This window comes from Oncorhynchus mykiss, chromosome 4, assembly GCF_057628025.1.
Source record: "Oncorhynchus mykiss isolate SJ-2025 chromosome 4, ASM5762802v1, whole genome shotgun sequence".
In the NCBI taxonomy this organism is placed as follows: Eukaryota; Metazoa; Chordata; class Actinopteri; order Salmoniformes; family Salmonidae; genus Oncorhynchus; species Oncorhynchus mykiss.
The window spans coordinates 94,437,501-94,455,473 of NC_143025.1; the positions used below are offsets into that span (position 1 = coordinate 94,437,501).

The 17,973-nt window shown below is 45.8% G+C and overlaps 1 protein-coding gene across 4 annotated transcripts in view; it reads right to left on the minus strand.

Annotated features, from left to right (window-relative positions):
- The window catches only part of LOC110521125 (runt-related transcription factor 2), a 223,668-nt gene that overhangs the window by 4,844 nt on the left and 200,851 nt on the right, over positions 1-17,973 (minus strand). For all 4 annotated transcript variants that reach the window (XM_090233333.1, XM_090233336.1, XM_090233335.1 and 1 more), the window contains one exon: positions 16,297-16,458. In XM_090233333.1, the coding sequence (XP_090089459.1) occupies positions 16,297-16,458 (162 nt within the window). The remainder of the gene's footprint in view (positions 1-16,296; positions 16,459-17,973) is intronic.

Below are 17,973 nucleotides of genomic sequence, written 5' to 3' on the forward strand. Positions count from 1 at the left end.
TCTTTCTTCCTCTGTTCCACCAGGGAAGCTTATTTTTTTCAGTATACCTATGGCAGTATGGTCGCCATGGCAACATGGTCGCCATGGCAGTATGGTCAGTCAGGAATTCCATGCTTCCTTTTTAGCCTTCTTAGACATAACTAACCCAGATGGTAACTGAAACATGGATAATACATGTCTGTGGGATTGAACATGTGATCTCCAGATCTGCAGCCAGATCATTAACGCTCTGCAACACTAAATCAAATCAAACTTTATTTGTCACATGAGCCGAATACAACAGGTGTAGACCTCACTGTAAAATGCTTACTTACAAACCCTTAACCAAAAGTGCAGTTCAAGAGGAGTGAAAAAAAAATATTTACCAAATAAACTAAAGTAAAAAATAACGAGGCTATGTACCGATACCGAGTCAGTGTTAGTTGAGGTTAGTTGAGTTCATTTGTAAATCTTTTCAGTCTCCTGAGGGGAAAAAGGTTTTGTCGTACCCTCTTCATGACTGTCTTGGTGTGTTTGGACCATGATAGTTCGTTGGTGATGTGGACACCAAGGAACTTGAAACCCTCGACCCGTTCCACTACAGCCCCGTCGATGTTAATGGGGGCCTGTTCGGCCCGCCTTTTCCTGTAGTTCACGATCAGCTCCTTTTGTCTTGATCACATTGAGGGAGAGGTTGTTGTCCTGACACCACACTGCCAGTTCAGACCTCCTCACTATAGGCTGTCTCATCGTTGTCGGTGATCAGACCACTGTTGTGTCGTCAGGAAACTTAATGATGGTGTTGGAGTTGTGTTTGGCCACGCAGTCGTGGGTGAACAGGGAGTACAGGAGGGGTCTAAGTACACAACCCTGAGGGGCCCCCGTGATGAAGATAAGCATGGCAGACCTACCCACCACCTAGGGGTGGTCCGTCAAGAAGTCCAGGATCCAGTTGCAGAGGGAGGTGTTTAGTCCCAGGGTTCTTAGCTTAGTGATGAGCTTTGTGGGCACTATGGTGTTGAATGCTGAGCTGTAGTCAATGAACCGCATTCTCCAGGTGGGAAAGGGCAGTGTGAGTGCGATTAAGATTGTGTCATCTGTGAATCTATTGGGGCGGTATGTGAATTGGAGTGGGTCTAGGGTATCCAGGAGGATGCTGTTGATGTGAGCCATGACCAGCCTTTCAAAGTACTTCATGGCTACAGATGTGAGTTCTAAGAGGTTGTAATCATATAGGCAGGTTACCTTCGCTTCCTTGGGCACAGGGACTATGGTGGTCTGCTTGAAACATGTAGGTATTACAGACTCAGACAGGGAGAGGTTGAAAATGTCAGAGAAGACACGTGACAGTTGGTCCGCGCATGTTTTGAGTACACGTCCTGGTAATCCGTCTGGCCCAGCGGCTTTGTGAATGTTGACCTGTTTAAAGATTGTGTTCACATCAGCTACTGAGAGTGTTATCACACAGTCATCCAGAACAGCTGGTGTTCTCATGCATGCTTCAGTGTTGCTTGCCTCGAAGTGGGCATAAAAGGCATTCAGCTCATCTGGTATGCTTGCGTCACTGGGCAGCTCGCGTCTGGGTTTCCCTTTGTAGGCCGTAATAGTTTTTAAGCCCTGCCACATCCGACGAGCATTAGAGCCGGTGTAGTAGGATTCAATCTTAATCCTGTATTGACACTTTGCTTGTTTGATGGTTCGTCTCTGGGCATAGGGGGATTTCTTATAAGCGTCCGGATTAGTCTCCCGCTCCTTGAAAGCGGCAGCTCTTGCCTTTAGCAGAGTGCGGATGCTACCTGTAATCCATTGCTTCTGGTTGGGATATGTAAGTATGGTCACTGTGGGGACGACGTCATCAATGCACTTATTGATGAAGCCGATGGCTCAATGCCATTGGATGAATCCCGGAACATTCCAGTCTGTGCTAGCAAAACAGTCCTGTAGTGTAGCATCTGCGTCATCTGACCATTTCCGTATTAGGCGAGTCACTGGTACTTTCTGCATTAGTTTTTGCTTTTAAGCAGGAATCAGGAAAGTTAAAATTATGGTCAGATTTGTCAAATTGAGGGTGGTGGAGAGTTCTAGAGTTTTTTTCCCTCTGGTTGCACATGTGACATGCTGGTAAAAATGTGGTAAAAGTTTGCCTGCATTAGTTTGCCCGCATTAAAGTCTCCGGCCACTAGGAGCACCGCTTCTGGATTTTCTTGTTTGCTTATGGCCTTATAGAGTTGGTTGAGAGCGGTCTTAATGCCAGCTTTGTTCTGTGGTGGTAAATAGACAGCTATGAATAATACAGATGAGAACTCTCTTGGTAGATAGTGTGGTCTACAGCTTATCATGAGGTACTCTACCTCAGGCGAGCAATACCTTGAGACTTCTTTAATATTAGACATTGAGCATCGGCTGTTATTGACAAATAGACACACACCTCCACCCCTCGTCTTACCAGACGTAGCTTCTCTGTTCTGCCGGTGAATTTAAAATCCCGCCAGCTCTATATTATCCGGGTCGTCGTTCAGCCACGACTGAAACATAGGATATTACAGTTCTCAATGTCCAGTTGGGAGGATAATCGTAATCGTAGGTCATCAATTTTATTTTCCAATGATTGCACGTTAGCCAGTAGAATTGATGGAAAGTGGGAGTTAACTCGCTCGCCTACAGATTCACAGAAGGCAGCCTGCTTCCTTTTTTCCTCCATCTTTTCTTCACGCAAATGACAGGGATTTGGGCCTGTTCCCAGGAAAGCAGTATATATAAAAGCTTCTTCCAGTTCAAGGTGAGTAATCGCTGTTCTGATGTCCAGAGGTTATTTTCTGTCATAAGAGACGGTAGCAGCAACATTATGTACAAAATAAGTTTAAAGTTACAACTGTATTTGCGTTCTTGAAGGGGCTAAATTAAGATCCTGTTGAAGAAGAAAATGCACAGAAAATGTTATCCATAAAAATATTATTGCATTGAACGGGAATTTGTTCTTTTGTATATTTATTATTTATCATCATTTTTAAGGGTTTTTAAATTTGTGTTTTTGATTCAAATCAAATTGTTTCCTTATTTAGTTGGAAGGTTCTGAGTTCTACTTAAGAAGTATACGAATACACAAGAATACTAGTTATTTACAGGAATATCCAACTTTCAACACATGAAGACAATCCTAAAATACAGTGTAACAGTACACAGCATTCGAAGAGGACGAGAACGTTTGAGTAACTCAGAAACTGCGTTCTGTGTCCTGAATGTTATTAGACTGAAGAAATTAAATGTGTTCCGGAACGTTCTTGTGACATCAGGTGAATGTTGTTTTTTTTTCACCCTAAGAGAAACATTGTAGAATCATCCGCACAACCGAACAGGTTTTGAGAACACATCTTTTGTGACATCATCACACTGTTCCCACAACCTAAGGGAACATTCTGGGAACCTTTAAAGAACAGATTCAATGTGTTTGAGGGATGTTTTGGTTTGCTGGGAACTGTGTATGAATGTCTGTGTGTGTAATATGTATGTATGTGTGTGTGTAATCTGAATGTGTGTGTGTGTGTGTTCTGTATGGGTGTGTGTGTGTGTAATCTGTATATGTGTGTGTGTGTGTGTGTGTGTGTGTTCTGTATGGGTGTGTGTGTGTAGTCTGTATGTATGTGTGTGTGTGTGTGTGCGCATGTCTATGGTGTTGTGTGTTTTTGTCTCTTGCATGTTAATGTCTCTCTCTCTCTGTGTGTGTGTGTGTGTTCTGTATGGGTCTGTGTGTGTAATCTGCATGTGTGTGTGTAATATGTATGTGTGTGTGTTCTGTATGGGTGTGTGTGTGTAATCTGTATGTGTGTGTGTAATCTGTATGTGTGTGTGTTCTGTATGGGTGTGTGTGTGTATTCTGTATGGGTGTGTGTGTGTGTCTATGCTGTCATGTGTTTTTGTCTCTGCATGTTAATGTCTCTCTCTCTCTCTCTCTCTGTGTGTGTGTGCATATTGCAGCACATAAAGAGCAATGTGGATGACTGAGGAGGGGCCCATGTGGAACCACTTTGAACCACCCTCCCTCCCTCCCTCTTTCTCAGCTTCACCATTAACTGGCTGTGGTGAACATGGGCCCAGAGAGTATCAGAAGAATAGGAGCCACACGCACACCATGCTGCTCTTATCATAAATCACACGGCGTCTTCCGTGTCACCATGTCTGCTGAGAAGGAGTAGGTGTGTGTGTGGCTGTGTTTATGGGGAGAAGTAATAGCGAAGCCGGATTGTCGCCAGCGTCACATAACATGTGATGTCAATTAGAGTCTTTAAACTTCCTCTGGCCTCCACCCACCAGATCCCTTAGACTGTTCTAGAATAGAAGGTGATTGTTCCAGATCTGTTAGACTGTTCTAGAATAGAAGGTGCTTGTTCCAGATCTGTAAGACTGTTCTAGAATAGAAGGCGATTGTTCCAGATGTGTAAGACTGTTCTAGAATAGAAGGTGATTGTTCCAGATCTGTAAGACTGTTCTAGAATAGAAGGTGATTGTTCCAGATCTGTTAGACTGTTCTAGATTAGAAGGTGATTGTTCCAGATCTGTAAGACTGTTCTAGATTAGAAGGTGATTGTTCCAGATCTGTAAGACTGTTCTAGATTCGAAGGTGATTGTTCCAGATCTTTAAGACTGTTCTAGATTAGAAGGTGATTGTTCCAGATCTGTAAGACTGTTCTAGATTAGAAGGTGATTGTTCCAGATCTGTAAGACTGTTCTAGAATAGAAGGTGATTGTTCCAGATCTGTTAGACTGTTCTATAATAGAATGTGATTGTTCCAGATCTGTAAGACTGTTCTAGATTAGAAGGGGATTTTTCCTCTGGGAATACAGCTCTAATTGTTTAATAAACCCCTGACTGAATGACTGACTGGCTAACTGACTGACTGGCTGGCTGGCTGGCTGGCTGACTGGCTGACTGGCTAACTGACTGACTGGCTGGCTGGCTGGCTGGCTGGCTGACTGACTGGCTGGCTGACTAGCTGACTGGCTGACTGACTAGCTGGCTGACTGGCTGGCTGGCTGACTGGCTGGCTGGCAGACTAGCTGACTGACTGGCTGACTGCTGCTGGAATAGACAGAGTTGTTTACTGAGTTGAGGTGAGGGATGTGTGTGAGTGTGAGTGTGAGTGTGTATACTGCATCCCACTGTGATGAAGAGCATGATCAAGCTTCATGAGGCTAAATGAAAGCAGAGGCTAGGTTGTCTAAATGTTTGGAAGTGTTTAACAAACCCCAAACTCTTGAACCTCACTTCCGAATTTGGTGTTTGACTTGACTGATGAACTTTCAGACTCACAGATGATCTAATGAGACATGTTCTGTTAGTTAGCTCTGTTCTACTCTGTTCTGTTCTGTTCTGTTCCACTCTACTCTGTTCTGTTATACTATGTTTTGTTCTGCTCTGTTCTGTTCTACTCTCACCACGATACACTTAGAGGTCGTACTACTGTAAACTACAGGTCTACACAGAGATAAACCCAGAACTGTAAACTACAGGTCTACACAGAGATAAACCCAGAACTATAAACTACAGGTCTACACAGAGGAAATAAACCCAGAACTGTAAACTACAGGTCTACACAGAGGAGATACACCCAGAACTGTAAACTACAGGTCTACACAGAGATAAACCCAGAACTGTAAACTACAGGTCTACACAGAGGAGTTAAACCCAGAACTGTAAACTACAGGTCTACACAGAGATAAACCCAGAACTGTAAACTACAGGTCTACACAGAGGAGATAAACCCAGAACTGTAAACTACAGGTCTACACAGAGATAAACCCAGAACTGTAAACTACAGGTCTACACAGAGATAAACCCAGAACTGTAAACTACAGGTCTACACAGAGGAGATAAACCCAGAACTGTAAACTACAGGTCTACACAGAGGAGATAAACCCAGAACTGTAAACTACAGGTCTACACGGAGGAGATAAACCCAGAACTGTAAACTACAGGTCTACACAGAGATAAACCCAGAACTGTAAACTACAGGTCTACACAGAGGAGATACACCCAGAACTGTAAACTACAGGTCAACACAGAGGAGATAAACCCAGAACTGTAAACTACAGGTCTACACAGAGATAACCCCAGAACTGTAAACTACAGGTCTACACAGAGGAGATAAACCCAGAACTGTAAACTACAGGTCTACACAGAGATAACCCCAGAACTGTAAACTACAGGTCTACACAGAGATAACCCCAGAACTGTAAACTACAGGTCAACACAGAGGAGATAAACCCAGAACTGTAAACTACAGGTCTACACAGAGATAACCCCAGAACTGTAAACTACAGGTCTACACAGAGATAAACCCAGAACTGTAAACTACAGGTCTACACAGAGGAGATAAACCCAGAACTGTAAACTACAGGTCTACACAGAGATAACCCCAGAACTGTAAACTACAGGTCTACACAGAGGAGATAAACCCAGAACTGTAAACTACAGGTCTACACGGAGGAGATAAACCCAGAACTGTAAACTACAGGTCTACACAGAGATAACCCCAGAACTGTAAACTACAGGTCTACACAGAGGAGATAAACCCAGAACTGTAAACTACAGGTCTACACGGAGGAGATAAACCCAGAACTGTAAACTACAGGTCTACACAGAGGAGATAAACCCAGAACTGTAAACTACAGGTCTACACAGAGGAGATAAACCCTGAACTGTAAACTACAGGTCTACACAGAGGAGTTAAACCCAGAACTGTAAACTACAGGTCTACACAGAGATAAACCCAGAACTGTAAACTACAGGTCTACACAGAGGAGATAAACCCAGAACTGTAAACTACAGGTCTACCCAGAGATAAACCCAGAACTGTAAACTACAGGTCTACACAGAGGAGATAAACCCAGAACTGTAAACTACAGGTCTACACAGAGATAAACCCAGAACTGTAAACTACAGGTCTACACAGAGGAGATAAACCCAGAACTGTAAACTACAGGTCTACACAGAGGAGATACACCCAGAACTGTAAACTACAGGTCTACACAGAGGAGATACACCCAGAACTGTAAACTACAGGTCTACACAGAGATAAACCCAGAACTGTAAACTACAGGTCTACACAGAGATAAACCCAGAACTGTAAACTACAGGTCTACACAGAGGAGATAAACCCAGAACTGTAAACTACAGGTCTACACAGAGATAAACCCAGAACTGTAAACTACAGGTCTACACAGAGATAAACCCAGAACTGTAAACTACAGGTCTACACAGAGGAGATACACCCAGAACTGTAAACTACAGGTCTACACAGAGGAGATAAACCCAAAACTGTAAACTACAGGTCTACACAGAGGAGTTAAACCCAGAACTGTAAACTACAGGTCTACACAGAGGAGTTAAACCCAGAACTGTAAACTACAGGTCTACACAGAGGAGATAAACCCAGAACTGTAAACTACAGGTCTACACAGAGATAAACACAGAACTGTAAACTACAGGTCTACACAGAGATAAACCCAGAACTGTAAACTACAGGTCAACACAGAGGAGATAAACCCAGAACTGTAAACTACAGGTCTACACAGAGATAAACCCAGAACTGTAAACTACAGGTCTACACAGAGATAAACCCAGAACTGTAAACTACAGGTCTACACAGAGGAGATAAACCCAGAACTGTAAACTACAGGTCTACACAGAGGAGATAAACCCAGAACTGTAAACTACAGGTCTACACAGAGGAGATAAACCCAGAACTGTAAACTACAGGTCTACACAGAGATAAACACAGAACTGTAAACTACAGGTCAAAACAGAGGAGATAAACCCAGAACTGTAAACTACAGGTCTACACAGAGATAAACACAGAACTGTAAACTACAGGTCTACACAGAGATAAACCCAGAACTGTAAACTACAGGTCAACACAGAGGAGATAAACCCAGAACTGTAAACTACAGGTCTACACAGAGATAAACACAGAACTGTAAACTACAGGTCTACACAGAGGAGATAAACCCAGAACTGTAAACTACAGGTCTACACAGAGGAGATAAACCCAGAACTGTAAACTACAGGTCTACACAGAGATAAACCCAGAACTGTAAACTACAGGTCTACACAGAGATAAACCCAGAACTGTAAACTACAGGTCTACACAGAGGAGTTAAACCCAGAACTGTAAACTACAGGTCTACACAGAGGAGATAAACCCAGAACTGTAAACTACAGGTCTACACAGAGATAAACCCAGAACTGTAAACTACAGGTCTACACAGAGGAGTTAAACCCAGAACTGTAAACTACAGGTCTACACAGAGATAAACCCAGAACTGTAAACTACAGGTCTACACAGAGATAAACCCAGAACTGTAAACTACAGGTCTACACAGAGATAAACCCAGAACTGTAAACTACAGGTCTACACAGAGATAAACCCAGAACTGTAAACTACAGGTCTACACAGAGGAGTTAAACCCAGAACTGTAAACTACAGGTCTACACAGAGGAGTTAAACCCAGAACTGTAAACTACAGGTCTACACAGAGGAGTTAAACCCAGAACTGTAAACTACAGGTCTACACAGAGGAGTTAAACCCAGAACTGTAAACTACAGGTCTACACAGAGATAAACCCAGAACTGTAAACTACAGGTCTACACAGAGATAAACCCAGAACTGTAAACTACAGGTCTACACAGAGATAAACCCAGAACTGTAAACTACAGGTCTACAAAGAGGAGATAAACCCAGAACTGTAAACTACAGGTCTACACAGAGATAAACCCAGAACTGTAAACTACAGGTCTACACAGAGATAAACCCAGAACTGTAAACTACAGGTCTACACAGAGATAAACCCAGAACTGTAAACTACAGGTCTACACAGAGATAAACCCAGAACTGTAAACTACAGGTCTACACAGAGGAGTTAAACCCAGAACTGTAAACTACAGGTCTACACAGAGGAGTTAAACCCAGAACTGTAAACTACAGGTCTACACAGAGATAAACCCAGAACTGTAAACTACAGGTCTACACAGAGATAAACCCAGAACTGTAAACTACAGGTCTACACAGAGGAGATAAACCCAGAACTATAAACTACAGGTCTACACAGAGATAAACCCAGAACTGTAAACTACAGGTCTACACAGAGGAGATAAACCCAGAACTGTAAACTACAGGTCTACACAGAGGAGATAAACCCAGAACTGTAAACTACAGGTCTACACAGAGATAAACCCAGAACTGTAAACTACAGGTCTACACAGAGGAGATAAACCCAGAACTATAAACTACAGGTCTACACAGAGATAAACCCAGAACTGTAAACTACAGGTCTACACAGAGGAGATAAACCCAGAACTGTAAACTACAGGTCTACACAGAGGAGATAAACCCAGAACTGTAAACTACAGGTCTACACAGAGGAGATAAACCCAGAACTGTAAACTACAGGTCTACACAGAGGAGATAAACCCAGAACTGTAAACTACAGGTCTACACAGAGGAGATAAACCCAGAACTGTAAACTACAGGTCTACACAGAAGAGATAAACCCAGAACTAAAATCTTTCAGTCTGTCCACTAGAGATTAGTGTTAAGAATAAAGTGTGACACTGGTGAGATGAAACCAACACAATCAGAGTTGACAGAACAGCTGGCAGAATGTCGACATCTCACACACTCTGGCTGGCTGACTCTGGGATACGGTAAGGAGGTGGAATTAGGGTGTAGTAGAAACACAAAGAGTCTCCTGGCACGGCATCAAACAGGTGTAGAGACAAACTAGTCTGGCCACATTTATTATTTCTACAAGACCTCACCATAGAGAGAAATAGAGAGGAGGAGGGAGAGAGAGAGAGAGAGAGAGAGAGAGTGGGGGAAAAGAGGGAGCGAGGGAGAGAGAGCGAGAGAGAGAGAGAGAGAGAGAGAGAGAGAGAGAGAGAGAGAGAGAGAGAGAGAGAGCGGGGGAAAAGAGGGAGCGAGGGAGAGAGAGCGAGAGCGAAAGCGAGAGACGAGAGAGAATAAAGCAAGAGAGATAAAGTGGAGGGGGAAGAGAGAAGAGAGCGTGAGGGACAGAGGGAGGTAAAGAAAGAAGAGAGTGAGAGAGAGACGAGAGCGAGAGAGAGATTGGGGAAGAGAGAGAGGGGAGAGAGATAGAGAAAGAGTGAGAGAGAGAGAGAGAGAGAGAGAGAGAGAGAGAGAGAGACGAGAGCGAGAGAGAGAGAGAGAGAGAGAGCGAGAGAGAGAGAGAGAGAGAGAGAGAGAGAGAGAGAGAGAGAGAGAGAGAGAGAGAGAGCGGGGGAAAAGAGGGAGCGAGGGAGAGAGAGCGAGAGCGAAAGCGAGAGACGAGAGAGAATAAAGCAAGAGAGATAAAGTGGAGGGGGAAGAGAGAAGAGAGCGTGAGGGACAGAGGGAGGTAAAGAAAGAAGAGAGTGAGAGAGAGACGAGAGCGAGAGAGAGATTGGGGAAGAGAGAGAGGGGAGAGAGATAGAGAAAGAGTGAGAGAGAGAGAGAGAGAGAGAGAGAGAGAGAGAGAGAGAGAGAGAGACGAGAGCGAGAGAGAGATTGGGGAAGAGAGAGAGGGGAGAGAGATAGAGAAAGAGTGAGAGAGAGAGAGAGAGAGAGAGAGAGAGAGAGAGAGAGACGAGAGCGAGAGAGAGATTGGGGAAGAGAGAGAGGGGAGAGAGAGAGAGAGAGAGATAGAGAAAGAGTGAGAGAGAGAGAGAGATTGGGGAAGAGTGAGAGAGAGAGAGAGAGAGAAAGAGAAGTGTTCACGTTGGATAGAGAGACAGATGCTGCTGTTGGGGCACCTCTGGGCGCTCTGAGTACCCAGCATGCATTGCGATGGCGGCAGTGTATGAAGCTGTTTTTGTCCTTCATTATCCTGGGCCTGTTATTACCCAGAGTCCTCTGGGATCAAAGCCTTGCAGCCGGGAAAAAAGGAAACAATCGTCTTTTCCACTGTTAAAAAAACAGATCTGTGCTAACCACTGTTTAGGGAATCAGTCAGGCAGGCCTCGCCCCTCAGCCCCAATACGTCTAAAGTCTACAGGAGAACTAACTAACATAGAACAATAGACCCATCTCATGTTACTGACCGTCTGCAACGTGACATTTAGAGTTGTAAAAGTGGTTGTTTTGAAATTCAAAGGTTCAGCAGAGTTAAAGAAAAACAATAATTTTGTTTCTTTCTACTGTGTGTGTGTGTGAGTGTGTGTGTGTGTGTGTGTGTGTGTGTGTGCGTGCGTGCGTGTGTGTGTGTGTGTGTGTGTGAGTGTGTGTGTGTGTGTGTGTGTGTGTGAGTGCATGTAACAACAGTCATCAAGAGTGTTAAAACGTTTAGAAAATTATTCTAATAAATACAACAGTTGGACAACAGATGAAGACATTCCAAACTTTTAGAAATGTTATAATCCATAAATGATTGAGTGAATTTTATTGGCAAGGACAAATAATGTATTTATGTGGGAATTCAGGTATATTATTTATTGTGAAATGTAATTTTTCTTCTTCTTAGAACGGACTCATATATTCATGTTCTCATGGTATCGGGAATCTATTGAGTTTTAAAATGAAGGAAATTATATGTGCCTCATTTACATACATACACTGTGAATGGTATATTTGCATATATGACTAAATTAACACAAAGCAGTGGAACTGGGACATAACCACCAAAAAAAGCTCTGTCTACCCCACCTGCTCTGTCTACCCCACCTGTACTCACCTGCTCTGTCTACCCCACCTGTACTCACCTGCTCTGTCTACCCTACCAGTACTCACCTACTCTGTCTACCCCACCTGCTCTGTCTACCCCACCTGTACTCACCTGCTGTATCTACCCCACCAGTACCCACCTGCTCTGTCTACCCTACCAGCACTCACCTGCTCTGTCTACCCCACCTGTACTCACCTGTTTCTTCTACCCTACCTGTACTCAACTGCTCTGTCTATCCCACCTGCTCTGTCTACCCCACCTGCTCTGTCAACCCTACCAGTACTCACCTGCTCTGTATACCCTACAAGTACTCACCTGCTCTGTCTACCCTACCAGTACTCACCTGCTCTGTCTACCCTACCAGTACTCACCTGCTCTGCTGCTCTGTCTACCCCACCTGCTCTGTCTACCCTACCTGAACTCAGCTGCTCGGTCTACCCTACCTGAACTCACCTGCTCTGTTTACCCCACCTGCTCTGTCTACCCTACATGAACTCACCTGCTTTGTCTACCCTACCTGAACTCACCTGCTCTGTCTACCCTACCTGCTCTGTCTACAAAACCAGTACTCACCTGCTCTATCTACCCTACCAGTACTCACCTGCTCTGTCTACCCTACCAGTACTCACCTGCTCTGCTGCTCTGTCTACCCCACCTGCTCTGTCTACCTCACCTGCTCTGTCTACCCTACCTGAACTCACCTGCTCGGTCTACCCTACCTGAACTCACCTGCTCTGTTTACCCCACCTGCTCTGTCTACCCTACATGAACTCACCTGCTTTGTCTACCCTACCTGAACTCACCTGCTCTGTCTACCCTACTTGCTCTGTCTACAAAACCAGTACTCACCTGCTCTATCTACCCTACCAGTACTCACCTGCTCTGTCTACCCTACCAGTACTCACCTGCTCTGTCTACCCTACCAGTACTCACCTGCTCTGTCTACCCTACCAGTACTCACCTGCTCTGCTGCTCTGTCTACCCCACCTGCTCTGTCTACCCTACCAGTACTCACCTGCTCTGCTGCTCTGTCTACCCCACCTGCTCTGTCTACCTCACCTGCTCTGTCTACCCTACCTGAACTCACCTGCTCTGTTTACCCCACCTGCTCTGTCTACCTCACCTGCTCTGTCTACCCCACCTGCTCTGTCTACCTCACCTGCTCTGTCTAACCTACCTGAACTCACCTGCTCTGTCTACCCCACCTGCTCTGTCTACCCCACCTGCTCTGTCTACCCTACCAGTACTCACCTGCTCTGTCTACCCCACCTGTACTCACCTACTCTGTCTACCCTACCAGTACTCACCTGCTCTGTCTACCCCACCTGCTCTGTCTATCCCACCTGCTCTGTCAACCCTACCAGTACTCACCTGCTCTGTATACCCTACCAGTACTCACCTGCTCTGTCTACCCTACCAGTACTCACCTGCTCTGTCTACCCTACCAGTACTCACCTGCTCTGCTGCTCTGTCTACCCCACCTGCTCTGTCTACCCTACCAGTACTCACCTGCTCTGCTGCTCTGTCTACCCCACCTGCTCTGTCTACCTCACCTGCTCTGTCTACCCTACCTGAACTCACCTGCTCTGTTTACCCCACCTGCTCTGTCTACCTCACCTGCTCTGTCTACCCCACCTGCTCTGTCTACCTCACCTGCTCTGTCTACCCTACCTGAACTCACCTGCTCTGTCTACCCCACCTGCTCTGTCTACCTCACCTGCTCTGTCTACCCTACCTGAACTCACCTGCTCTGTCTACCCTACCTGCTATGTCTACCCTACCTGTACTCACCTGCTCTGTCTACCCTACCTGTACTCACCTGCTCTGTCTACCCCACCTGTACTCACCTGCTGTGTCAACCCTACCTGTACTCACCTGCTCTGTCTACCCCACCTGCTCTGTCTACCCTACCTGTACTCACCTGCTCTGTCTACCCTACCTGTACTCACCTGCTCTGTCTACCCCACCTGTACTCACCTGCTGTGTCAACCCTACCTGTACTCACCTGCTCTGTCTACCCCACCTGCTCTGTCTACCCTACCAGTACTCACCTGCTCTGTCTATCCCACCTGTACTCACCTGCTCTGTCTACCCTACCAGTACTCACCTGCTCTGTCTACCCCACCTGCTCTGTCTACCCTACCAGTACTCACCTGCTCTGTCTACCCTACCTGTACTCACCTGTTCTATCTACCCTACCTGTACTCAACTGCTCTGTCTACCCCACCTGCTCTGTCTATCCCACCTGCTCTGTCAACCCTACCAGTACTCACCTGCTCTGTATACCCTACCAGTACTCACCTGCTCTGTCTACCCTACCAGTACTCACCTGCTCTGTCTACCCTACCAGTACTCACCTGCTCTGCTGCTCTGTCTACCCCACCTGCTCTGTCTACCTCACCTGCTCTGTCTACCCTACCTGAACTCACCTGCTCTGTTTACCCCACCTGCTCTGTCTACCCTACCAGTACTCACCTGCTCTGTCTACCCTACCTGAACTCACCTGCTCTGTCTACCCTACCTGAACTCACCTGCTCTGTTTACCCCACCTGCTCTATCTACCCTACCAGTACTCACCTGCTCTGTCTACCCTACCAGTACTCACCTGCTCTGTCTACCCTACCAGTACTCACCTGCTCTGTCTACCCTACCAGTACTCACCTGCTCTGTCTACCCCACCTGAACTCACCTGCTCTGTCTACCCCACCTGCTCTGTCTACCCTACCTGAACTCACCTGCTCTGTCTAGCCTACCTGAACTCACCAGCTCTGTCTACCCTACCTGAACACACCTGCTCTGTCTACCCTACCTGCTCTGTCTACCCTACCTGAACTCACCTGCTCTGTCTACCCTACCGGTACTCACCTGCTCTGTCTACCCTACCTGTACTCACCTGCTCTGTCTACCCTACCAGTACTCACCTGCTTTGTCTACCCTACCTGTACTCACCTTCTCTGTCTACCCTACCTGTACTCACCTGCTCTGTCTACCCTACATGTACTCACCTGCTCTGTCTACCCTACCTGTACTCACCTGCTCTGTCTACCCTACCTGAACTCACCTGCTCTGTATTCCTTAACTGTACTCACCTGCTCTGTCTACCCTACCTGCTCTGTCTACCCTACCTGAACTCACCTGCTCTGTATTCCTTTCCTGTACTCACCTGCTCTGTCTACCTTACCTGCTCTGTCTACCCTACCTGTACTCACCTGCTCTGTCTACCCTACCTGAACTCACCTGCTCTGTATTCCTTACCTGTACTCACCTGCTCTGTCTACCCTACCTGCTCTGTCTACCCTACCTGAACTCACCTGCTCTGTATTCCTTACCTGTACTCACCTGCTCTGTCTACCTTACCTGCTCTGTCTACCCTACCTGTACTCACCTGCTCTGTATACCCTACCAGTACTCACCTGCTCTGTCTACCCTACCAGTACTCACCTGCTCTGTCTACCCTACCAGTACTCACCTGCTCTGCCTACCCCACATGCTCTGTCTACCTCACCTGCTCTGTCTACCCTACCTGAACTCACCTGCTCTGTTTACCCCACCTGCTCTGTCTACCCTACCAGTACTCACCTGCTCTGTCTACCCTACCTGAACTCACCTGCTCTGTCTACCCTACCTGAACTCACCTGCTCTGTTTACCCCACCTGCTCTATCTACCCTACCAGTACTCACCTGCTCTGTCTACCCTACCAGTACTCACCTGCTCTGTCTACCCTACCAGTACTCACCTGCTCTGTCTACCCCACCTGAACTCACCTGCTCTGTCTACCCCACCTGCTCTGTCTACCCTATCTGAACTCACCTGCTCTGTCTAGCCTACCTGAACTCACCTGCTCTGTCTACCCTACCTGAACTCACCTGCTCTGTCTACCCTACCTGCTCTGTCTACCCTACCTGAACTCACCTGCTCTGTCTACCCTACCGGTACTCACCTGCTCTGTCTACCCTACCTGTACTCACCTGCTCTGTCTACCCTACCAGTACTCACCTGCTTTGTCTACCCTACCTGTACTCACCTTCTCTGTCTACCCTACCTGCACTCACCTGCTCTGTCTACCCTACCTGCACTCACCTGCTCTGTCTACCCTAACAGTACTCATTATTTGAAATGTTTACTTTACCCTTATTTTATCAGGTCAGTTGACTGTGAACACGTTCTCATTTACAGCAACGGCCTGGGGAATAGTTACAGGGGAAAGGAGGGGGATGAATGAGCCAATTGTAAACTGGGGATGATTAGGTGACCGTGATGGTTTGAGGACCAGATTGGGAATTTAGCCAAGGACACCAGGGTTAACACCCCTACTTTTACGATAAGTGCCATGGGATCTTTATTGACCACAGAGAGTCAGGACACCCGTTTGACATCACATCCGAAAGACTGCACTCTACACAGGGCAATGTCCCCAATCACTGAGATATTTAGACCGGAGAAAGAGTGCCTCCTACTGGCCCTCCAACACCACTTCCAGCAGCATCTGGTCTCCCATCCAGGGCCTGACCAGGACCAACCCTGCTTAGCTTCAGAAGCAAGACAGCAGTGGGAGGCAGGGTGGGATGAGGGTGGGATACAGGGTGTTGCTAGTGTGTGTTACCTGGCAGGCGGCGGGGCGGGTCAGTGATGTTGGGCAAGCCCGTGGCTCGGCTGGAGGAGAGGGGCGTGGTGGAGTGGACAGACGGGGAGGTCATGGGACTCAGGTAGGACGGGTAGGACTGCTCATAGGACCAGGGAGGAGACGACTGGGACTGGCGAGGGTCTGGAAGAGGAGAAAGGGATGGTTAGAAAGGAGGAGGAGGAGGAAGAGGAGGAGGAGGAGAGGGGGATGGCTAGAGATGAGGAGGAGGAGGAGGAGGAGGAGGAGGAGTTGTCCAGTGTTCTACCTCTGTATCAGGGCCAGTAGGAGTGAATACTGTGTAATGAATACTGTGTAGAGAACACTGTGTAGTGAATACTGTGTAGAGAATACTGTGTAGTGAATACTGTGTAGTGAACACTGTGTAGAGAACACTGTGTAGAGAAAACTGTGTAGAGAACACTATGTAGTGAATACTGTGTAGAGAATAATGTGTAGAGAAAACTGTGTAGAGAACACTGTGTAGTGAATACTGTGTAGTGAATACTGTAGTGAATACTGTGTAGTGAATACTGTAGTGAATACTGTGTAGTGAACACTGTGTAGTGAATACTGTGTAGAGAACACTATGTAGTGAATACTGTGTAGAGAATACTGTGTAGAGAACACTGTGTAGTGAATACTGTGTAGTGAACACTGTGTAGTGAATACTGTGTAGAGAAAACTGTGTAGTGAATACTGTGTAGTGAATACTGTAGTGAATACTGTGTAGTGAACACGGTGTAGTGAATACTGTGTAGAGAACACTATGTAGTGAATACTGTGTAGAGAATACTGTGTAGAGAACACTGTGTAGTGAATACTGTGTAGTGAACACTGTGTAGTGAATACTGTGTAGAGAAAACTGTGTAGAGAACACTGTGTAGTGAATACTGTGTAGTGAATACTGTAGTGAATACTGTGTAGTGAATACTGTGTAGAGAAAACTGTGTAGTGGATACTGTGTAGTGAATACTGTGTAGAGAACACTGTGTAGTAAATACTGTGTAGAGAATACTGTGTAGTGAATACTGTGTAGTGAATACTGTGTAGAGAATACTGTGTAGTGAATACTGTGTAGAGAAAACTGTGTAGTGAATACTGTGTAGTGAATACTGTAGTGAATACTGTGTAGAGAACACTTTGTAGTGAATACTGTGTAGTGAACACTGTGTAGTGAATACTGTGTAGAGAATACTGTGTAGTGAACACTGTAGTGAATACTGTGTAGTGAATACTGTGTAGTGAATACTGTGTAGAGAAAACTGTGTAGTGAATACTGTGTAGTGAATACTGTAGTGAATACTGTGTAGAGAACACTGTGTAGAGAACACTGTGTAGTGAACACTGTGTAGAGAACACTGTAGTGAATACTGTGTAGAGAACACCGTGTAGAGAATACTGTGTAGTGAATACTGTGTAGAGAACACTGTGTAGAGAATACTGTGTAGTGAATACTGTGTGGAGAACACTGTGTAGTGAATACTGTGTAGTGAATACTATGTAGTGAATACTGTTTAGTGAATACTGTGTAGAGAACACTGTGTAGTGAATACTGTGTAGAGAACACTGTGTAGAGAATACTGTGTAGTGAATACTGTGTGGAGAACACTGTGTAGTGAATACTGTGTAGTGAATACTGTGTAGAGAATATTACGT